Source organism: Malus sylvestris, chromosome 3 (genome assembly GCF_916048215.2).
Source record: "Malus sylvestris chromosome 3, drMalSylv7.2, whole genome shotgun sequence".
Classification (NCBI taxonomy): Eukaryota; Viridiplantae; Streptophyta; class Magnoliopsida; order Rosales; family Rosaceae; genus Malus; species Malus sylvestris.
Window position 1 is genome coordinate 276505 of NC_062262.1, and position 23412 is coordinate 299916.

The window sequence follows — 23412 nt, forward strand, 5'->3', positions numbered from 1 at the left end:
TCCGTTTCCAACCGAAAGCCAAAGAGTGAGCTACATTTAAACCCTCAAACAAGCTTTTTGTGGAGCTCAAGTGGACTTCCAATCTCCTCTCTAAATACAATAAACTATTAGTATATCGCCTTATAATACTAGAGAGCAGAGATGAAAAATAATACAGTGAAGTAAAAGTTTGAAAGGATAAAACTAGCTAGCCATACTCTTTGCCCTTCACTAGAAATATAAGTATTAACAATATGGACAATTTGGTAAATGTAATGTGGGTCCATTTTTGAATGAGAAGGCAAAAATGAGAAACTGGAAAGATGTTTCATGGACCTCCCAAATCGCAGCCTTCCCAAACGACAAACCAAGCTGCTGTAGCACCATATATATTAATATTATCCGGTCGACCTTCCCTTCCCTTCCCTTCAAAAGGATCTGGTTTATTTCCAACACCCAAAAATATCTTTTTTAATTATATATCTAGCTTTTATTTTATGAAAAATTAATAAAAATAATTTAAATTTTTTGAGTTTTAACTGAAATGATAAAATAAATGGTAAAGTGAATAGTACTAGATTTGAATTTTTAGTGTAAAAATATGATTTTTTTTTAAAATGAACAGTACCGAGGACTTTTCGTTAAAACTCTATTTATTTTAATTACTAACTAAATTTATGATTTACTGATTTTTTTATTTATAAATAAAATATTTTAAATTTGACTCATATAAATAAAATGACATATTATATTAGTGTTAGCTCGATGCCTATCAAGATGTTGTTTTATTAGAAGTTTTATTTTTATTAATTCCATTACTTAAAAGTTCAAAGGCAAGAAATCACCCACAAATCACCATGTTAAAAATGATAAAATAACATAATAAGTTACAATTTATATTGGATGATTTGACTTTGTGATCTTCTCTGATAAAACACACCTATTAGTACATATTGTTAAGTTAAGAACAATAAGTGGATAATTGACCAAACTTTTAAGTGTTTATCACACATTTAACGTAAAAAATAAGAAAAAATTTAATGTCTTTAATTTACTTTTGTATTTGTATTAATGAACCATTATTGACCCTTTGCAAATGTAATTATGCACTGAGGTTGTACAATTAAATTTTAAAACAATTTTCTACATTAATCCCTTTTACTTAATTATTTTTGACATTTTTTTTCTTTGGTAGTTAGCTCCCATCGTGCTCGTGTAAAAGCTTAAAAATTGAAAGGAAGTAGAGAGAGAAAGAAAGGGGGGGGCATTGTCAAGGACAAGAAAGAAAGAAATGTGCATTTTTTTTTTGTTCTAAAATGTGAATGTGGAGAGATAAAACGACAAAGTCCCGAAAGTGGGTTCTACAGAGAGAGAGAGAGAAGTGGGCAGTTTTATTGGGTTTTGGCGTTGAAGGTTGAAAGCAGAACCACCTCACCCAGCAAAGCTGCTTCATTTGGGCTCTCAGAGAGAGAGAGAGAGAGAGAGAGAGAGACAGGGGTCTTGTGTTGCTGGGTAATGATCAATGTGCTTGCTTGAGCTCTAACCTTGCTGCGTCTGTGTATAGTGTAGCACTGTGAGAGTGAGAGAGAGCTCTGATTTTTGAGCTTTTTGGGTCTTTGTTTTGCTGGGTTTACCAATGGAGTTTGCTGGGTGCAGCAGAGGGAGCTCAGGGAGAGCTCTGGCTCTGGCCCTTTGCCTTTTGGCCTTGATATCTCTGTCTTGTGCTGCCAGATTGAGTGCTTCTTCAAGGCAGAACCTTGATGTCCAGAAGCACCTCAACCGCTTGAACAAACCCGCCGTGAAAAGCATCAAGGTTTCCTCTTTTTCTTTAACTTTACGTTCTTTCTTCATTCAACTTTCTTGGGCTCTGTTTGATTTTTTTGAAAAAATAAAAAAAAGGAAAGAGCTTTCTTGCTTTTTTATTTTTTTGTTCTATCCCTTTGTTGGGTTTCTGGAAAAGCGGTGGAAAATGGAAGAAAGTGAAGAAATTTATACATTTTCTGCTGTTTTGAATTAGTTTTATTCATTTCTTTTGGTAAAATGTTTGATTTGTTTGTATTTTCTTATTGTTTTCTCAGTTACCAAATGGGGGTGTAAGCAAATGGGTTTTCCCCTATGATTTTCACTATATTTTTTGTTCTGCAGAAGCTTATTATTATTTTTTAAAATAAAGCAATGATTTAGTTATAGTTTCCTCTTTCCTCTCTCTTTACACAATGATTTCCTTATAAAAAGTAGTAACAGAAGATCAGGAAAATGAAAAAGAAAAAAAATTGTAGCAATATTGTGAAATCAGGCCCCCATTTGTTATCACCAAACATTGTTCAAGTGATTAGGCATGACTTAAATGCTTTAGTTTGTTTACTCGGCCCTCAACTTTTTCTCTTGATTCGTGAGAGTTAGCAAGTTTCTTTGTTGTAGTATTTTGCAGTGCTTCTGTTGCAAGATCTGACTTGAGACTTTCTTTATTTTTTATGATATAGAGTCCAGATGGAGATATTATAGACTGTGTTCGTATATCTCAACAACCGGCTTTCGATCACCCTTACCTCAAAGACCACAAAATCCAGGTCCATTTTCCTCAACAATGCATCCTTAAATTTGACAGTTTTTTGTTCCTTTTGCTTATTGCCTTGTTTCTGAGTTTACTCGGGTCTGTTATGTTTATCAGATGAGGCCTAGCTACCACCCAGAAGGGTTGTTTGCTGAGAACAAAGTGGCTGAAAAAACAAAAGAAAAAGCAAATACCCAGCTGTGGCATGTGAATGGGAGATGCCCGGAAGATACTATTCCGGTAAGGAGAACGAAGGAAGATGATATTCTGAGAGCGAGTTCAGTGAAACATTATGGAAGGAAGAAGCAGAGAACCATACCAAAATCTGCAGATCCTGATCTTGCCAATGAAAGTGGTCATCAGGTAAACTTTCTCTAATGGGCGTTCTTAATTTTGCCTGTGTTCTTTGAACTTTATTTTTTGGATTTCTTAGTTTTGTTTTAATTGACTTCTTTGTTTTATTTGGGGTGATTAGCATGCAATTGCTTATGTCAATGGAGATAAGTATTTTGGAGCTAAGGCAACCATAAATGTCTGGGAGCCCAAGATACAACAGCCTAATGAGTTCAGCTTGTCTCAGCTGTGGGTATTAGGAGGGTCTTTTGGTGAAGATCTGAACAGCATTGAAGCTGGCTGGCAGGTACTCTCTTCTCTTAATCTAGGCCAAAAAGTAATCGAACCCGGATTTACCAAGTTACTTATTTTCTTAATGAAACATGAAGTATTAATCTTGATAATTGTTGCTACAACAGGTCAGCCCGGACCTCTATGGTGACAACAACACAAGACTGTTTACCTACTGGACTGTAAGCTTCTAAAACATAAATTTTCCCATAAATTTTTGGGTTTGCATCTTGGTTTCTCTCTAGTCTTCACTTATCTGATTGTTTTATTTTCACTTTTAATAGCTGTGCTAATGTGTGTTTTCCTTGCTCCTTCCATGATTACATTACAGAGTGATGCATATCAAGCCACTGGTTGCTACAACCTCCTCTGCTCAGGCTTCATTCAAATCAACAGCGAAATAGCAATGGGTGCAAGCATCTCTCCCGTTTCGGGTTTACGAGGATCGCAGTATGATATCAGCATACTCGTCTGGAAGGTGAAAATCAAAGCACAAAATGGATCATCTAGCATGTTGTAAAAGAATACAAAAGAATGGAGTTGATAAACTCCTATAGGATGCATGTCAGCATAGATGAGAATCAAATTCATCATAGGCAATATATGCAGCAAAATATATATGAATATACATATATGTACATCATCACCATTTGCAATTCTTGAGAGTTAGCGGGCGGGGTGGGTGCAGAAATCGATTCTGGTTCAGATTCTAAGAATCTTTTGGCATTTTCTTTTGCTTGCTGGTTCTCCCCTCACAGTAGTTGATAAAGGGACAAGCATTGATTATGCAGGACGGTGACAAGTTCCAAGCTTTCATTCACCTTTCACTGCATGCATGTCACGGGAAAGACTATAGCATTGTCCTCTCACTCATTTGTTTTGCTTAAGCTGTATAGGAACATAGGAATATAGATACACATTATTTACTACTCCTTTTTCAATTGGGAATACTGTTGTTTTTGCTTGTAGGATCCAAAGGAGGGGCATTGGTGGATGCAATTCGGGAACGACTATGTGCTGGGTTATTGGCCTTCGTTCCTCTTCTCATACTTGGCTGACAGTGCTTCCATGATTGAGTGGGGAGGTGAGGTTGTGAATTCACAACCGGACGGCCAGCACACATCGACCCAAATGGGCAGCGGACGTTTTCCGGAGGAAGGTTTTGGCAAGGCAAGTTATTTCAGAAACATTCAAGTTGTTGATAGCTCAAATAATCTCAAGGTCCCCAAAGGGTTGGGCACCTTCACCGAGCAATCAAACTGCTATGATGTTCAAACTGGAAGTAATGGGGATTGGGGTCATTACTTTTACTACGGAGGACCCGGTAAAAACCCGAATTGCCAGTAAGGTGAAAAAGACCATTTCACCCCTCTACTTTGCCCTATGTGTATCATTCAATCTAGCGTAATACCTTTTTCTTTTTTCCGCTTTGTATACCCTTCGTATTTTTTTTTCCTTTTAACTGTTTAGGTTGGTTGGGGGGTAGTAGCTTTTTATGTAGTGGGAAGTTTTGACTCTTTGGTTTTTTAGTGAAAATGAATGTATCTCTCTCCATGTAAGTGGTGGGTGGGTGTGAAGAAGGTTGGCCAAGTTTCTCAAAAGCCTAAAGAAACAAGGGCCTTTTTCTCTTATATAGAACTCCCTCTGTAATCTCCTTGTTTGTATACACCCCAATCTCTCCCTTGGAGTGGCTTGTTTAGTGAAATTAATCAACTTTCTGGGTCTAAAATGTTGAGCAAAAGCAATTCGGAAGTCTCACCTTTTTGTTTTTGTTATATTGCCATGTGGATTTTGGGGGTGGTGGTGGTGGGATGTGCTGCCCTAGAGAATATGCTGTCGGTTTAAAAAAGTTGCTTGCAATTGGATGGGAATGAGATCTTGCGTGAGTGGATGACAGTTCCTTTTGATAGATTAGATTATAGGATTAGATGCCCCCACAACAGCAGATTCAGAGACGCACTTCGCAAAGTTGCATTGCATGTCCACCAAAACCCACGCTCACAAGAAACTTTTCTGTGCTAGGAACACGATCATATATATTCATATATTATTATACAAGTAGAGGGGCATTTGCTCTTTGGTACTACAATATAGTAGTATTCCTCCTCATTTGTAAGTGAGAGGTGTCGTCGCCAAAAACGAATTTGAATCACATTATTGTTAGCTTATTGTCATACTACTCCTTGTTTCGGCACATTGAAAAATCTCTCCTCACATCCACCGGCCACAAAACAAATTTTTGGCAAAAGTAAAAAGCATGATAGTGTGTGAGAAATTTGAAATAATGTCACAATGTCATTTGGATCTCCATTATGAGGTTTTTCCATTCTAAACCATCTTCCAACTTAGATTCCTTGTCTAAATTTTAAAGTGCGTGTAAAGCTAAATGCATTTTTAACCGACTAGAGAGGGACATGCATGTTGAGGTTGGAGTCGTTTTTGGTAGTGGCCGAACCAGTATAAGATTATTGGTTATCTATGACCTCAATAACTTAAAAAAATTTATGTATATTTGTATTTATTGTATTTGACCCTACAAACAACTATGACAAACTAAATTACAACATCTTCCTACTTCTTCTATTTTTTTTTTTTTTATCATCCATGTCTTCTTTTTATTTCTTCTTGTGTACAACTCTATTGTGCACATCAAATTCTCGATGAAATGCCTTTGTTGACAAGTCTTGGTAGTCTTCGATAGTACTATACAGTTTCTTATAGCCACTACATATCATAATAGTTGTTGACATGTTGGCACAAGTTTTTAGCAAATGTTGGCAAGAATAAACATGCTTCTACTAGATGCTCGATGAAATGATCCAATAAAGTTTTTTTTTTTTTTTTGAATTATGACCAATTACTTGAAAATTCTGACACCGCCACTGCTTTTTGGGGCAACCGCTAAATGTTGGAAGCAAAATGTTGCCACCTGGTTCGAAACGGTGAGTGAGGGGAGGACGGACTTGTTGCGGTGGGACTTGGCAGAAGCAAGTGTGATTGATTAACAACTAAAAAGTTGTGTTCCAACATCATCGTCTTTGTTTGATTGACCTCTTGATCCTACCAGTTGCTGTAACATTGTTTTAAAATTATATACTTGTAGCTATTATGAGGGGTTAATAGCATTTATCTTTGCAACTAAGGTCATGTGTTTGATTCTTGCGATTAAGGATGGGCAAATACCCATTGATTATGGGTAACCGCGGTTACCTGTTCATTTAAATTAAACGGTTACAGTTATGGGTAACCGTTTAGATAAATAAATGGTTATGGGTATAACCGTTTACCCATGAAATTTAAATGGGCGGTTATGGGTATTAACCGCGGTTATAAACGGATTACTGTTTATCCATTTATTTTATATATGTAAAACTAACACAAACCATGTTCTCGATCCAATAATACTTAGCACCCAATAAATTAACAAGGAATTTATCGATCATTCTCTCAATAACACTGCTACATGAATGATGATTCTCATCATCAAGGAATTCGCTAAATTAATTTAAATTCCTTGCGGGTAACCGTCAAATTAAAGAAATGTCTCCTAAACAATTTTTGTAACCCAATAATACTTAACAAATACTATATTTACCTTCATTGGTAACAGTTAAAAATATTTTCAGTAAACTATTATTTCAATTATTGGAATGGTATAAGGATTTAAAAAATTAAAATACGGAAATGTATGATGAATGTACCTATAACGGTGTTTAATTGTCAAAAAAAAAGAAAATTATGACAATTTTTTTTTTAAATTTTCAAGTTGTTAAAAAACATGTAGACTGGTGAAAAATGGGTCATGGTAAAAATAAAGAAGATAAACGGGTTAAAATGGTAAATGGGTAAACGGGTATTAAACGGTTACGGTTAAATAGGTATGCGGTTATGGGTATGGTTAACCATTTATAAACGGTTATGGGTATGAGTATAACCGTTTAGGTAATTACCCAACAGGTAAACGGTTATGCGGCTATGAGCATAAATGGTTATGGGTAAATAATCTCGGTTACCCGCCGGTCATAACCGTTGCCCATCCCTACTTGCGACAGTACCAAACCAGAAACACTTTTCTGATTCCGATTGTTTGTATTTCCAATTACTATTTTGTGTGAAGATATCATGTTAGAGTGGCGGAAGGAAGGATGCACATGAATACGTGTGCTCATGTTTGCTTTCTTCATTTTCCCTTTTGGTTTTCGAGTTTGGACTCGTAATGTGTTAAATCCAAGTTAGGATCAGATTTGGGCCAAAGAACTTCTCGAGCCCGCATTACTTTACCTTTATATGCCCTACATATTCCTTACTTTTCTTATTTCTAAGTTCATTGTTTCCTTACTTTGTCGTCGTCAAAGAGTCATCACATATCACTGTATTGTTCTTGATTTTTAGCAAAATCTCATATCCTGGTTAAAGTAGACAGTTTTGAAATGACAAATGCTAAAACTTGGCCAACAAAAACAAGGGTTGGGTTACTGACTTTGCTACCATTTTGGTATACAAGAATCAATCATTTTACATAAAAAATAAACACGTAATTATATACATCTGTGAATAGTTCTAATTGTTTTTCCTCCGTAGGCTTGGACGTATCATTGCAAAAGATGTAGCTAAAGGATTTGCTGGAAGGAAATCGTGCAGCTGACATTTGATTTGACATGGCAAAAGACACCTCATTCCAAATAGCTATAATTGAGAAGGGGTGTGATATCCACATATTTCTTTTTACTTCTCACACATTTTTTTAATTTTCGGCCATTAGATCAGGTGAATTGAAGAAGATCAAAAGGTAGAAATTAACAAAGGGTGTGTGGATAGCACACCCCAATTGGGAATTGGATCCTCTCTTAAGCATGAGATTCGATCCTCCAGACCCATTAACATGGGCTATAAATAGAAAGTTCATTTAAAAGTTATAATAATTATAATTGTTGAATTAAAATCTAACTATCCATGTTAATGTTAATGGGACAGAAGGATCCCGATCTACTGCTCAGGAGAGAGGCTACAATTCCCTAGAATTGTGCCAACTGCTATGACAAGTTTGCTGTGGAGAAGACCGCTCTCTGGCTGTTATTCAATTTTATAATTTGCAAAATTAAAATAAACAAAAAAGAATCCACCTTCCCAATTCTTTACCTAATTATTTAATTAATTAACCAAATTCAACACCTACTACTAACCCAAGAAATCACTCCCATGCCAAGTAAACAATCTTTTGACTCTTCAAATTTTTTGAAGCATATCAAATGTGTGTACCCTTTCTGTTTTTCTGATTATTATTTTCTTGTCTAAATAGTTATAATCCTGAGAAATTCATATACAAATAAACCTCTCACTCTCACACCCAAGTGGCCCATTCCACCTCCCAATAGACAAGAACTTTCCAATCATGCAATTGGAGCGTGAATTGCACGCGCACCATCTTTGTGTGAGTGTAACCCCCCCCCTTCCCAAGGCACAGAGATTGCTGTTATTTTATAGCCACTCTTCTAACTTTTTTATTTTTCATTTTTCAAAATTTTTATCTTTTGTCTGTTTCTCTCTCTAAAGTAGCTTCCTTTCGTTTTTTTCACTTCACAGTTCACACAAAGATGTCTGTGAGTGAGTGAGTAGGGTTTTTAATCTTTTACTCTTTCTCCCTCCTCCTCTGTGAACATACAATATTGAGAGAGAAACCCAACACAAAACAGAGGTGAAGCCAACTCTTTTAACCTAAAACAAACCCTAATTTCCCATATCATCATCTTGTTCTTCTTCCTTTCTTCTGCTATTTTTTACTCAAAAACCTTGGGCTTTCACTCTTGTTCTTCTCCACCCGCCCAGCTCCAATTTCTGCTCCAAACCCTAGTTTTGGACCCCAAATACCACTTCCAAAATGACCCATTTGCCCTGAATTCCCCACCATGCTACTTCCATTCCATGCCATTGCGGGCTAGTGGGTGAAGGGGGCATTGGGGAAATTTTATTTTTTTGGCTGAATTTTGTTGCTTTCTGGTTCTTATTTGGAATTTGGGAGATGTGCTCGGATGCATGCGTTGCGTAGGTGAGAGAGGGAAGCCATGGAAGGGGATGAGCGTCACCTGCTGCTGGCATGCGTGATTTCGGGGACCCTTTTCTCGGTTTTGGGTTCTGCTTCATTTTCTATACTGTGGCTTGTGAATTGGAGGCCCTGGAGGATCTACAGGTAATCATAGTTTATAATTCTTTTGAAACTTTTAGTTGCCATCTTTGCCTAGAGAGAAACTAAATGCATCGATTAAATTTAATTTATGGCTGCATTAATGCATTTGTTAATATTAGGGAATTAAGCTGTAGTTAGATTGAAGTTTCAAGATTGCACTGTTAAAGTAAGGTCATTTGGGGATTTATTGCTGGGTTTAACTCTTCTATAAAACAGAGGCTAAGGGCTGCATTCAGTATGCAATTCTGGGATTTATATTTGTGTAAGAACTTGAGAAAGGCAGCATCTATTTAACTTCAAACTTAATACTATCACTTCTGTATGTTTTTTTCCAGTTGGATCTTTGCCAGGAAATGGCCGAGTATCTTCCATGGACCTCAGCTGGATTTAGTATGTGGCTTTCTGTCTCTTTCCGCATGGCTACTCGTTATTTCTCCAGTTCTAGTACTGATCATATGGGGAAGCTGGTTGGTTGTAATATTGGATCGACATATAGTTGGTCTGGCTGTAATAATGGCTGGCACTGCTCTTCTACTGTCTTTCTATTCAATCATGCTTTGGTGGCGAACACAATGGCAGAGCTCGAGTATGTATTCCTGGACCTTTAATCAATTTTCTTTTTTCCTTGTATGACATAAACTGTGCGAATAGATAGTAAAACCTGAAGGTTTTGAAGATGATGAGAATGAACCATCTAAGTTAGCCTTAAAGAAAATATGGTTTCTTATTTAAATGTAAATGAAGCCTTCGGCTTGATATGATTGATGAGTTGGTGATGGGATATAGGAGATCAGCAAAGACGACACACGAACAAAAATGTGTCAAGTTGGTAATGGGATATATGGGTTTAGTATTGATTATACATGAATGAACATCGTTAGCTAAGCTGCTAACATGATATTAGAGCTTGGGCAAGTGCTGTCTCAGCTCCCTTCCAATCCGTTGAAGTACAAAGTATAGGGAATGGTTGAAGAAAGTTGAGGTTCCACCATAAAACCAATTGACAATATGGGGAGTAGCCCAACTTACTTATAAGCATATGTAAGGACCCTCCTCCCATTAATGTGGGATTCATTCTCAACACGCCCCCTCATGTGTGGCAAATTTTCCAGCCTAACACGTGGACAACACAACGGGGTGACGTGGAGCGTGTGTGGCCGTTTGGCTTCACACGTGGGACAACCTGCTCGATACTATGAAGAAGTTGAGGTTTCATCATAAAATCAATTGGCAATATAGGGAGTAGCCGAACTTACTTATAAGCACATGCAAGGTTCCTCCTCCCATTAATGTGAGATTCATTCTCAACAATGGCTAGCAAAATGGCCATTCCTAAATCAATACAAGTTGTGATGGGAATTGATAATGGGTGCTCAATGGGTCTAGTGTACTCATGTGGAAGATAATATTGATGATGTAGCTCCATTCACAATTATGTTTTTGAATATTTATAACACGAGCTTGCACTTTATTGTATTCATATTCTTATAAAAGTTTTGTTTATTGGTTTTGGGGTAAGCATTAAACTTGGTTTTATACTTTTTCTTTAACAGGGGCTGTTGCTATTCTTCTTCTTCTGGCTGTTGCCCTTCTATGTGTGTACGAACTTTGTGCTGTGTATGTTACAGCTGGTTCAAAAGCATCTCAGCAGTATTCGCCGTCTGGTTTCTTTTTTGGCGTCTCAGCCGTTGCCTTGGCAATCAACATGCTCTTTATTTGCAGAATGGTGTTTAATGGTACACCTTGCAATTTTTTATCCTGTTTAGCATGCATGCTTCTCAGTTTGATGATTTTATCTCAATGAAACAATAATTTGTAATTTCTGCCGTCAATTATTCTCTACAATTGGTTTTCCTCCTTTAAAAACGTTCTCTATCAATTTGTGCAGGGAATGGCTTAGATGTCGATGAATATGTGAGGAAGGCATATAAGTTTGCTTATTCTGATTGTATAGAAGTAGGTCCTGTGGCATGTTTACCAGAACCACCAGACCCTAATGAATTATATCCTCGACAATTTAGCAGGTATGTTCAAGTTTTATTTCATCAGTTATTACTGGATCTTCTGGTCCATCTCTGAAATCATTGAAGTTCTCTTTTCCCCTTTCATTATCTTTCGTAATAGATGCTTCTACAGTGAATATTGTTACCACCTTCACAACCTTTTATTGATATTCTGAAAATACTCCAGAGGAAAGAGAGATGTTGAACATTCTGCATCCGAGGCAATAAATGCTCTTGATAATCCTTATGTTAGTTTTACTTGTCTTATTAAACATTGAAGAATTTGTTCTGGTTTTCTCCGTCCTTTTGGAAGATAGGGTGTTGAAGTTTGTAATATATTTATATCTAATAGTTTACATCAGGTTTAAACTTAACCCAGAATTTTGTTTGAGTGTTGTCCTCTTTTTCTGATTTCATTACGTGTATGTAGGGCTTCACATCTTGGGCTTCTTTACCTTGGCTCACTTGTAGTCCTTCTTGTGTACTCAATCCTCTATGGTTTGACTGCTAAGGAGTCACGTTGGCTTGGAGCCATTACATCAGCTGCTGTTATCATTCTTGGTAATCTAACCAACGTATTTTGTTTTTGTGTATTTTGCATCCTTTATATTAAAATTGATGTATTAATTTGCATAACCCACATGCTGTAGATTGGAACATGGGTGCATGCCTGTATGGTTTTGAACTCCTTCAAAGTCGTGTTGCAGCGTTATTTGTTGCTGGAACATCTCGGATCTTTCTCATTTGCTTTGGGGTCCACTACTGGTTTGTGCATTTTCTTTACTATTAATTGTAATGTCACTACCTTTTGTTTCTCTTGGTTGTCACAAATACTGCCATTTTTCAGGTATTTTGGGCATTGCATTAGTTATGCAGTTGTAGCGTCTGTTTTATTGGGTGCTTCTGTTTCTCGCCATTTATCTGCAACAAACCCATTGGTTGCAAGGAGAGATGCCTTACAGAGTACCGTGACACGCCTCAGAGAGGGATTTCGCAAAAAAGAGCAAAACAGTTCATCAAGCTCATCTGAAGGTTGTGGTTCAAGCATGAAGCACAGTAGTAGTGTTGAAGCAGTTTGCCTTGGTAGTGTGGTTGAAGCAAGTAATAGGAGCACAGCACAGTGCACACTTGATGCCAATAACTGGACTAACACTCTCTTACGAACTGCAAGTTCTCGTGAGGGGATTAATAGTGATAAGAGCATAGATAGTGGAAGGCCAAGTTTAGCATTGCGTAGCAGTTCTTGTCGTTCAGTAATCCAGGAGCCTGAAGTGGGAACATCCTATACTGACAAAATTTTTGATCACAATAACACACTGATGATTTGTTCTAGTAGTGGTCTGGAAAGCCAAGGCTGTGAATCTAGTACGTCAAATTCTGCAAACCAACGAACTTTGGATTTGAATTTAGCTTTTGCATTGCAAGAAAGGTTGAGTGACCCGAGGATTACATCTATGTTAAAGAAGAGGGCAAGACAAGGTGATCTTGAATTGGTTAATCTATTGCAGGATAAAGGATTGGATCCTAACTTTGCTATGATGTTAAAGGAGAAGAGCTTGGATCCAACTATTCTGGCATTACTTCAAAGAAGTAGCTTGGATGCTGATAGAGATCACCGTGACAATACAGATATCACCATAGTTGACTCAAATAGTGTTGATAATGGTTTACCCAATCAAATCTCTTTGTCTGAAGAGCTAAGGCTTCATGGGCTTGAGAAGTGGCTTCAGTTATCTAGACTTGTTTTGCATCATGTGGTAGGCACCCCAGAACGGGCATGGGTTCTCTTTAGTTTTGTTTTCATCCTAGAAACTATTGCTGTGGCAATTTTTCGTCCAAGGACAATTAAAATAATAAATGCCACACATCAACAGGTGAGCAAGGGATCTTCTAACTTTACATTATCATCTATTAGTTGGTGACTTTATTGCTGTACTTCTCAGTCCTGATTGATGACGAGTGAAGAAAACTTTAGATAGAATCTGTACCTGATCATGCCTAAATTTTATGTTTTGTTTTTTGTAGTTTGAATTTGGCTTTGCAGTGCTGCTGTTATCTCCTGTTGTCTGTTCAATCATGGCTTTCCTTCGATCTCTTCAAGCAGAGGAAATGGCCATGACCTCAAAACCCCGCAAGGTATTATTTTACCTCTTATTCCTTTCTCGCACTGATTTTTTAGATTTGTTGTTTTCTTTTGGATTGAACAAAAAGGTTGATACTCTATTGCTTCAATTAGTCTTGATAGATTTGCATGGTGGAGTTTACTTTTGAGAAACAAACATGTTTAATGTAATTGTACTAGTCTGGATGCTTGTGGACCTCTGGTGTGTAGTATGTAAAAATGGGTTGGCCTATATGATTAGTAGGAATAGTCTCTTGGGAGTATGCACATTTGGATCTGTTTGATTGGGCCTGAGCTTTTCCACTATCTTTGTTTTTTCTGTGTACACCTATGCATTTGAAATTTATTGCTGCTTATGTTGTTGCTCGTTCTCATGTTTCTTCAGTATGGCTTTGTTGCTTGGCTGCTCAGTACTTCTGTTGGATTGCTGCTTTCCTTCTTAAGGTATGCTCTTTTTAACATATCACTAAATTAAATGCTTCTTTTGGCAATTATTCCGTAGTTCTGATAATGTTTTGTGGAGCTTTCTAGTGTATCATACATAGAGTTTGAATCTCTTAAAAAAAGTATGTCTTAAGAGAATGAGTCTTTCTCATTTTCAGTTTTTAATTGTCAATTGAATGATTGAATTGATCAGTTGGCAATGTCTGACTGAAGCTAAGATGTTTTTTTGCATGTATAACTTTTGGTGGTATAAGATAATTTACACAACTTGTTTTATCAATAAGTTCATATCAATTGAGTTTCTGATTCTATTTCATACTGCATTGCACCATTTAGTCTTAAAAGACGGGTCTTTTACTTGCCTGTAAAACTTGTGGCTCATAAGTCTTGAAAGCGGTCTACATCCATCAAACTTATTCTCTCTTTCCCATTTGCAGCAAATCATCGGTTCTTCTTGGATTGTCCTTGACTGTCCCACTCATGGTGGCATGCCTCTCTGTTGCTATTCCTATATGGATACGTAATGGCTACCAGTTTAGGGTTCCTCAATTACAATGTGCAGGTCCTGCAGGGAACCATCAAATTCGAGGAACAAAAGAGGTTTGTACTAAATCAATTCATACCATGTTTAATGTGAGCATTCGAGCACTGTAAACCTAGTATGTTTTTTTAATAGGCTCTTAATGGGTTCTAGGCTTCTAGCACAACTGAAGTGTACAATATGATCAGCACAAATATGGATATTGATTGCTGCTTATATCTCACCACTGTCGTTGCATGGTTATGCATGTGGATGGATTCATACATACTGACAATGTTGATGTGCTTCTTTTAATTTATGTATTTATTTCTTGGAGTAGCCACTTCTTTATCTGCGAGAACAAAGTACTGAGTTTAGTTTTTAGCTTGTAATTCCTACCTTATTTTTTGTGTGATTTGATTATTATGTGCTTTTATGAATAACGATTTCAAGAGTTTCCCTAAAGGTGTTTCTCTTATTTTCTATTATACAATATTTTCTTCTACTTTTTCACCCTTCACCAGAATTTATCGTTGACCTAATTTTGTAATTCTAATTACATCTTGGTACTTTTCCAGGGTGTTATTCTTGTCTTAAGTACAATATTATTTGCTGGATCTGTGTTAGCCCTTGGTGCGATAGTGTCTGCAAAGCCCTTAGATGACTTAAAATACAAGGGCTGGACTGGTGAACAGAAAAGCTTTACCTCTCCTTATGCGTCATCTGTGTACATTGGCTGGGCTATGGCTTCTGTCATTGCTTTGGTGGTCACTGGTCTACTGCCAATTGTTTCTTGGTTTGCAACATACCGGTTCTCCCTGTCTTCTGCAGTGTGTGTTGGGATATTCACAGGTGATTTATCTAGATTTTTGTTTCTTTAAGACTCTTCTCTTTTACTATTGGAACATCATTGATACCCTATTTTTGCTCCTGAATTTTGTCATATTACCCTTTTTTTCCAGCTGTCCTTGTGTCATTTTGTGGTGCATCCTATATGGAGGTTGTGAAATCTAGAGATGACCAAGTTCCAACAGAGGGTGATTTCCTCGCTGCTTTACTTCCTTTAATTTGCAGTCCTGCATTGCTGTCTCTTTGCTCTGGGTTACATAAATGGTGAGCAAATAATTGCTTTTTAGTGACAGTTGAGGCTGAAATCCATGGCTTGCTTTTCTTTCACAATTGTAACTATGGGAGTAATGGGTGCTTGCCAACTTTCTAAAATTTTTTGGATTTTGTTTTTCCAGGAAGGATGATGATTGGAAACTCTCTCGGGGTGTTTATATCTTTGTCACCATTGGGCTTCTTCTTCTGCTTGGAGCAATATCAGCTGTTATAGTTGTAGTTATACCATGGACAGTAAGTCAGGAATAACTTTGGTATCCTTGATTCTTCCAAGATTTTACAGGCAGTTGACCTCTCTGACAGTCTTCTTTTGGCTTTACAACAGATTGGGGTAGCATTTCTTTTAGTTCTTCTCATGCTTGTACTAGCTATTGGTGCTATCCATCATTGGGCTTCAAACAATTTCTATTTAACAAGGACCCAGACATTCTTTGTTTGTTTCCTTGCTTTTTTGTTGGCATTGGCGGCGTTTCTTGTTGGATGGTTTGAAGGTGAAGGCATTTTCTTGCTGCTTTTATTATTTGCCTCATCGTCAGTTTGCAGTTATATATTATAGATCTTTTATATGCTACCAAGTACTAACCTTGTTTTACTCTCTGTACAGATAAAGCATTTGTAGGTGCTTCTGTTGGTTATTTTCTGTTCTTATTTCTTCTCGCTGGGAGAGCATTGACTGTGAGTTGAATTCAGTATTTTGAATCAAATTTTAAATTCTCACTCTAATATTTGAGTTCTTGTTGTCTCTACTAGTTCTGCATGTTTTAATTTTTTGTTAGTTGACTTTTGGTGCAGGTTCTTCTTTCACCTCCTATTGTTGTTTATTCTCCGAGAGTTCTCCCTGTCTATGTTTATGATGCTCATGCAGATTGTGGAAAGAATGTCAGGTGTGTTAGATATCATGTGATAGTTCGTGTCTTCTTGTTTGTAATATTAACATGGGGTAGTTTCACTTGATCACTGATAATTCTAATTTGTATTCCTTAATAGTGCGACATTTCTATTGCTTTATGGGATTGCATTGGCAACTGAAGGCTGGGGTGTTGTTGCGAGTCTGAAAATTTATCCACCATTTGCCGGTGCCTCTGTGTCAGCACTCACTCTTGTTGTAGCCTTTGGGTTTGCTTTCTCTCGTCCCTGCTTGACTCTCAAGGTTTGTTTATTTTGCTTTCAGTTTTTCATTTGGCATTGTTCATTCTACATAGTTTCGATATAATTCTATGCTTTGTTTTTATGGAAGATGTATTGACATCTTTACCAGTTGACTTGTTTCTCTATGCCATTGAATTTCTCTCTCTCATGTGCTCTTGTCTGACTAGATGTTCATTTGTATGTCTAGATGATGGAAGATGCAGTACACTTTCTTAGTAAGGAAACCGTTGTTCAAGCTATTGCTAGATCTGCTACCAAGGTATGAATAATACTGTTATGTATGTGTGTGTGTGTGTGTGTGTTAGGGTCTGCTAAGCTGTGGTGAATTAATACTACATATTATTCAACCATGCCTTTAAATTGCGCAAACTTTTAACATGTTGACTCTTATATTTGTATCTCTCAGCTGAATTTTCATTCTTGTTAAGAGGTGAATGTGCTTTTTGTATAACATGGGGAGTTCTTATAATTGTGCAGACCAGAAATGCTTTGTCTGGAACTTATTCTGCTCCACAGAGGTCTGCCAGTTCAGCGGCTCTCTTGGTTGGAGATCCCACCATTACACGTGATAGGGCAGGAAATTTTGTGCTTCCCAGAGCAGATGTTGTGAAATTGAGAGATCGTTTAAGAAATGAGGAGTTAGTTGCAGGCTCATTCTTCTGCAGAAAGAGATATGGAAGAACTTTCCGCCATGAGCCAACTAATGATGTTAATCATAGAAGAGAGATGTGTGCTCATGCACGAATATTGGCTTTGGAAGAGGCGATTGATACTGAATGGGTGTATATGTGGGATAAATTTGGTGGGTATCTGCTTCTTTTGCTTGGTTTGACTGCTAAGGCGGAGCGAGTACAGGTAAGTTTCAACTGTTTCTGCTTGCCATGGATGATGCATTGTAAACAAAAATAACATTGTTTCTATGCTATGCTAGGATGAGGTACGTTTGAGACTCTTTCTTGATAGCATAGGGTTTGCTGACCTAAGTGCCAAGAAAATAAAAAAGTGGATGCCAGAGGACCGCAGGCAGTTTGAGATTATTCAAGAGAGGTAAGGTTCCACTTCCACATCTGGGTCTTCCTCTATGTGATTGCTGACATTATCCTCTGTTTCTAATTGTTTTCGAGTTTTAATTTTGTAGTTATATAAGAGAAAAAGAGATGGAAGAGGAGCTCTTAGTGCAAAGGCGCGAAGAGGAGGGCAAAGGCAAAGTGAGAAGAAAGGCTCTTCTGGAGAAGGAAGAACGCAAGTGGAAGGAGATAGAAGCTTCTCTGATTTCCTACATTCCTAATGCTGGCAACAGGGAAGCAGCAGCTATGGCAGCTGCAGTGCGTGCAGTAGGAGGTGATTGTGTTCTTGATAATTCTTTTGCTCGAGAGAGAGTTTCAAGCATTGCGCGTCGCATACGCACAGCTCAGTTGGCTCGTCGAGCAGTCCAGGTGTTGTATATTACGTTTATTAACTCAAACTGTTTTAAGCAAATACCACTATAAGTGATAGCATCATGAGTTCGTTTCCCATAAAATGTATACTTTAGGATAGCTTCTCATTATTTACTCTCTCTTAGGCTTTCAATCTTAGATATTTTCTGACATTTATTAAAAGATTCTAGTCTTCATAGCATCCTTTTTGCATGGAGGGGTTGATGAGTCATCTCCATTCTAACTTAAGTATACGAGAAAGTTTTCAATGTTATGGTAACTGGTCTTGTTGTCTGCATTTGAGAACTTTTCCACATGTACCCTTGCAGAATATAGTGCTATACATTGAGTTGGAATCCATGAGTGAGTCTCACTCCTTAATGAGTAAAGAGTGAGTGTTTGGTATACTGTATACATGAAACGGGTCATTTCCTTTTATGAAGTGATCAAACCATGTAATCAGTTCCTCTCAATGATTCAGTAGATCCAATAAGTATTCAATTATCTTGTGCTGTTATCTTTGGTTTTATCATATACCAATATGTTTCTCTTATTATTTGTCCCCGTCGCATCTGTTTAGTTTGATTGCCTTGTCCTCATATACCTATGGAGGGTTCTGTGTTCATGGAAATTGTGCTTCTTTATGTCATTGGCAGACCGGAATTTCTGGGGCTGTATGCGTTCTTGATGATGAGCCAACCACAAGTGGCAGACACTGTGGCCAAATTGATCCCACCATTTGTCAAAGTCAAAAGATTAGCTTCTCTGTTACAGTGATGATTCAACCTGTATCTGGGCCTGTTTGCTTATTTGGCACTGAGTTTCAAAAGAAAGATTGCTGGGAAATATTGGTGGCAGGTTCCGAGCAAGGTATTGAAGCTGGACAAGTTGGGCTTAGATTGATAACGAAAGGTGATAGACAAACTACTGTTGCAAAGGAGTGGAGTATTAGTGCAACTAGTATAGCAGATGGAAGGTTGGGGCCTTATCCTTTAAAACAAAATTATTGGCACTTTTTCTGATTCATGGATTTGTCCTGATGGTTCTCTATTACCATACATTTATTTAGGGCTATTTAGTTTCTTTTATTTGATTCATGGATTTGTCCTGATGGTTCTCTATTACCATACATTTATTTAGGGCTATTTAGTTTCTTTTATTATTCACATATTCTTGTGTTTGAGTTGGCCTTTTCTTTTTCTTTATTATTATTCTAATATTTTAGTATCGGGTCTGTTTTGATTTTTGTTTTTCTGATGGATCTCTTGTTCATCTTGTCTGGGTCGTCAATAATTTCCCAGTTTTATATATGAAAAAAAGAGGAACTCAACCATGAATGTGTGTTGTTGATAGCTGTTGAATCTCACTGGATGTACTTGCTTTTCAGGTGGCATTTGGTAACAATGACAATTGATGCTGATTTAGGTGAGGCAACTTGCTATCTGGATGGTGGTTTTGATGGCTACCAGACTGGTTTACCATTGCAAGTGGGTAATACCATTTGGGAAGAAGGAACCGAAGTCTGGGTTGGTGTTAGACCACCGACAGATGTGGATGCGTTTGGGAGGTCAGACAGTGAAGGGGCTGAGTCTAAGATGCATATTATGGATGTGTTCCTATGGGGAAGGTGCTTAACTGAAGATGATGTTGCTGCTCTTCATTCAGCTATTGGTACAGCTGATTCCGATATGATAGATTTTCCTGAAGATAATTGGCAGTGGGCAGATTCACCCTCTAGAGTATGTGCTTTGTCGTTAAGATACATTGTTTCATATTGATCCATGCTAGAATTTCTAGGAAAGTAATTTAGTTTCTAATTATGGTGGGTGGTTAAACCTATCAATTGATTAAGCTTCTCATCCTTTTTCCTTTGCTAGGTTGATGAATGGGATAGTGATCCTGCAGATGTAGATCTGTATGATAGGGATGACGTTGATTGGGACGGGCAATATTCTAGTGGGAGGAAACGAAGGTCAGAACGTGATACAGTGCTGGTTGATGTGGATTCAATAGCCAGGAGGTTTCGGAAACCTAGGATGGAAACACAAGACGAAATCAACCAGCGAATGCTTTCAGTTGAATTGGCAGTCAAGGAAGCCCTCTCTGCAAGGGGAGAGATACATTTTACCGATCAGGAGTTTCCTCCAAATGATCAGTCATTATTTGTAGATCCGGAAAATCCCCCATCAAAGTTGCAGGTACTTTTTATTGTTCTATTTACCTTTTAGTTTTTGTTGTTAATGGAATCAGTCGTCTTTGATCAGTTTTGTGGCCTTTTGAATTTAGGTTGTTTCTGAATGGGTGAGGCCTGCTGATATTGTAAAAGAGAGTCGGCTAGATGCTCGTCCGTGCTTATTTTCTGGAACTGTCAATCCTTCTGATGTTTGTCAGGTTTGGCTCTTGGCCAACATGGTAATTGTATTTATGATTATTTTCCTCAGCATTATCCATAAGTGATTTTCCATTTCTAAATAGGGCCGACTTGGTGATTGCTGGTTTTTGAGTGCTGTTGCTGTTCTGACGGAGGTTTCACGAATATCGGAAGTGATCATTACCCCAGAGTATAATGAGGAAGGAGTCTACACTGTTCGCTTCTGTATTCAGGTGACTTGTAATTTTAACATAACATTTCTGAACCATTTAGTTCTAAATATGAACTTCTAGTATAGACTTGCACCCATTCCCATGTGTTATATGAATTAAAAAGAGAAGGTAAGATAAGGAAGAGAGGATAAACATCAGGAGGATATCCAGTGTTTCAATGAAGCAGACGCTAAAGAAATTGAATTTCTTGCTACAAAAGACCTCCGTCTCCCCATCTCCCCATCCAGTTTAAACATAAAGCACTCACTGTCTGCGGATGAGATTTTATTTCTTACACGTAATTTCTGAAGACAATGGTAGCTTGGCCTTGTTTTATAGGAATTTTATTTTCTGTAATGGGAAATTTGCAACTTTATGCAGCTAGATGATCATTAAAATGCTAGAGAATTCTTGGAGACTATTCTAATAGAACGAAATTGAATTCCCACTCTTTAATAGTAGCATGCTAAAGCTTGTTCCTGACCTTTCTTTAGGGTGAGTGGGTTCCTGTTGTTGTTGATGATTGGATTCCATGTGAGTCACCGGGGAAACCAGCGTTTGCTACTAGTAGGAAAGGTAACGAGCTATGGGTTTCTTTAGTGGAGAAGGCGTATGCTAAATTGCATGGCTCCTATGAAGCATTAGAAGGTGGGCTTGTCCAAGATGCTCTTGTCGACCTTACTGGAGGTGCTGGTGAGGAGATTGACATGAGGAGTGCTCAGGCCCAAATTGATCTTGCGAGTGGTCGACTGTGGTCTCAATTGCTGCGTTTCAAACAAGAAGGCTTTCTTCTTGGTGCTGGCAGTCCATCAGGTTCAGATGTACATGTTTCCTCCAGTGGCATTGTGCAAGGTCATGCCTACTCGTTATTGCAGGTGAGTTGGAATACTGCTGTGTCTTAGTCATGTCTTATTGTATTTCAGCATATGAAACTTGCGTACGGTGGCCTCATTGATCAATTATATTTTAATTCAGGTGAGAGAGGTGGATGGCCACAAGCTTATTCAGATTCGGAATCCATGGGCTAATGAAGTTGAGTGGAATGGCCCTTGGTCGGACTCATCACCTCTTTGGACTGATAGGATGAAGCATAAGTTGAAGCATGTTCCGCAGGTTGTTTACTGTTTCATTTTCCCACATCACATATGTGAATCTACCTTGTCATTATTACTTTTCGTCGAGCGGTTGTGATCTCAAAACATGTTTCATAACATTTTTCTTTCGTCTCTCCTAACACTTAACAGTCAAAAGACGGCATATTCTGGATGTCCTGGCAAGACTTCCAAATTCATTTTCGATCAATATATGTTTGTCGTATCTACCCCCCTGAGATGCGCTATTCTGTTCATGGTCAATGGCGAGGTTATAGTGCCGGGGGCTGCCAAGATTATGAGACATGGCATCAAAATCCACAGTTCCGATTGAGGGCCACTGGGCCAGATGCTTCCCTTCCAATTCATGTATTCATTACGTTGACACAGGTATCTTTAGAATTGGACCTGCTTGTGTATTTATATGAACAATAGCTATTTTTTTTATAGCTGGATTTATAAACTTTTATCACTTGTTTAATGCTTAGGGTGTGAGCTTCTCAAGAACAGTTGCTGGTTTCAGAAATTATCAATCCAGTCATGATTCAATGATGTTCTACATTGGGATGAGGATACTCAAAACTCGAGGCCGTCGCGCTGCTTACAATATATATCTACATGAATCAGTTGATGGGACAGATTATGTCAATTCCCGAGAAATATCTTGTGAAATTGTTTTGGATCCAGATCCAAAAGGTTACACAATAGTGCCTACAACTATACATCCAGGGGAAGAAGCTCCATTTGTTCTTTCTGTTTTCACAAAAGCATCAATTACCTTGGAAGCCTTGTAGTATGCTGTGCTGCCTCTGCGGTTGTCTTTTCCTCTGGTCTGAGAATGCGTTTGAAAAAATGTTGAATTGCTTGGGCTGGACATGGACCGCGTCTACCTGCTGGAAAGTTGCAGTGACCACAAATTAGAAGACATGACGTCAAGGTAATTTTCTGTTTGTGTCTAATTCACTGCAGTAGTCAGTCCTCTTCCGTATGGCTCTCTTGCTTCTTTTGGAGCTTCTTCAAGGACTTATTAATTTGGACGTACTTCTGAGCAGGGCAGGCAACTTATGATGCGACTGATTCTCTGATTGCTGAAAATTCAAAGATGGCCAGGTGTGGAATTCATTTGATTAGTGGCACTCAGCTCTCCAAGTTCAATGCACCGAGAATCAGATGGGTCCTTTCAGTCGCAAGATTGAGTAAGAGGCAGGCGTATTTCAGACACATGCATGTGATGCGAAATGGTGCTTGTGAATGAAAACTAATCGCACTCCTCGCTGGCCGCCTATGCATATCATTTGCTTCCGCCAGCGTGGAGGAGGGATTTTCAGGGGTTTTGTAATTGTATCTGTACATACAACTAATTGTTTTGCATCGAATGAACATAGGTAATGATGTTGTAAATGAGAGGGAAAAATAGGAAAGCAATAGGATATGTTTAGTTGGAGGGAGATACAAGTTGGCAAATGTAGCTAGAATTCAATGTTTTAGCTGCAGTTTTGAGGTGTCAAGTGTCAACCAGTAGAGCCCAAGTGTACAAAATATTTAGTTATTTCAATGTGATTCTCCCCGTTTGATTAATTCAGTGTAACATGCATTATCGTGTTTCTTTCTACTTTAGC

General features: G+C 38.0%; 2 protein-coding genes across 3 annotated transcripts; both read left to right on the forward strand.

The window, feature by feature from the left end:
• The first annotated feature begins 1292 nt into the window (after positions 1–1292).
• LOC126614266 (uncharacterized) lies at positions 1293–4886 on the forward strand. Its single transcript, XM_050281849.1, has 7 exons — positions 1293–1792; positions 2463–2549; positions 2651–2896; positions 3009–3173; positions 3286–3339; positions 3489–3635; positions 4127–4886. The coding sequence occupies exons 1-7, from the start codon at positions 1616–1618 to the stop codon at positions 4502–4504; spliced, it is 1254 nt and encodes a 417-aa protein (XP_050137806.1). The 5' UTR covers positions 1293–1615; the 3' UTR covers positions 4505–4886.
• A 3818-nt stretch (positions 4887–8704) lies between these two features.
• On the forward strand, positions 8705–23371 carry LOC126614255 (calpain-type cysteine protease DEK1-like). Of its 2 annotated transcripts, none has more exons than XM_050281835.1 (31): positions 8705–9344; positions 9677–9927; positions 10895–11077; positions 11230–11365; positions 11775–11905; positions 11995–12109; positions 12192–13218; positions 13370–13480; positions 13852–13910; positions 14348–14510; positions 15009–15282; positions 15393–15543; positions 15675–15786; positions 15878–16043; positions 16157–16227; positions 16345–16436; positions 16540–16702; positions 16889–16960; positions 17179–17556; positions 17633–17748; positions 17840–18137; positions 18776–19095; positions 19507–19858; positions 19997–20317; positions 20406–20510; positions 20595–20723; positions 21197–21577; positions 21678–21815; positions 21947–22183; positions 22282–22730; positions 22846–23371. In XM_050281835.1, exons 1-30 carry the CDS (start codon positions 9220–9222, stop codon positions 22585–22587), a joined length of 6483 nt encoding a protein of 2160 aa, XP_050137792.1. In that variant the 5' UTR covers positions 8705–9219; the 3' UTR covers positions 22588–22730; positions 22846–23371. The 2 variants fall into 2 exon arrangements, with proteins under 2 accessions (XP_050137792.1, XP_050137793.1); XM_050281836.1 differs by having other exon boundaries at positions 22851–23371.
• Positions 23372–23412: the final 41 nt, after the last annotated feature.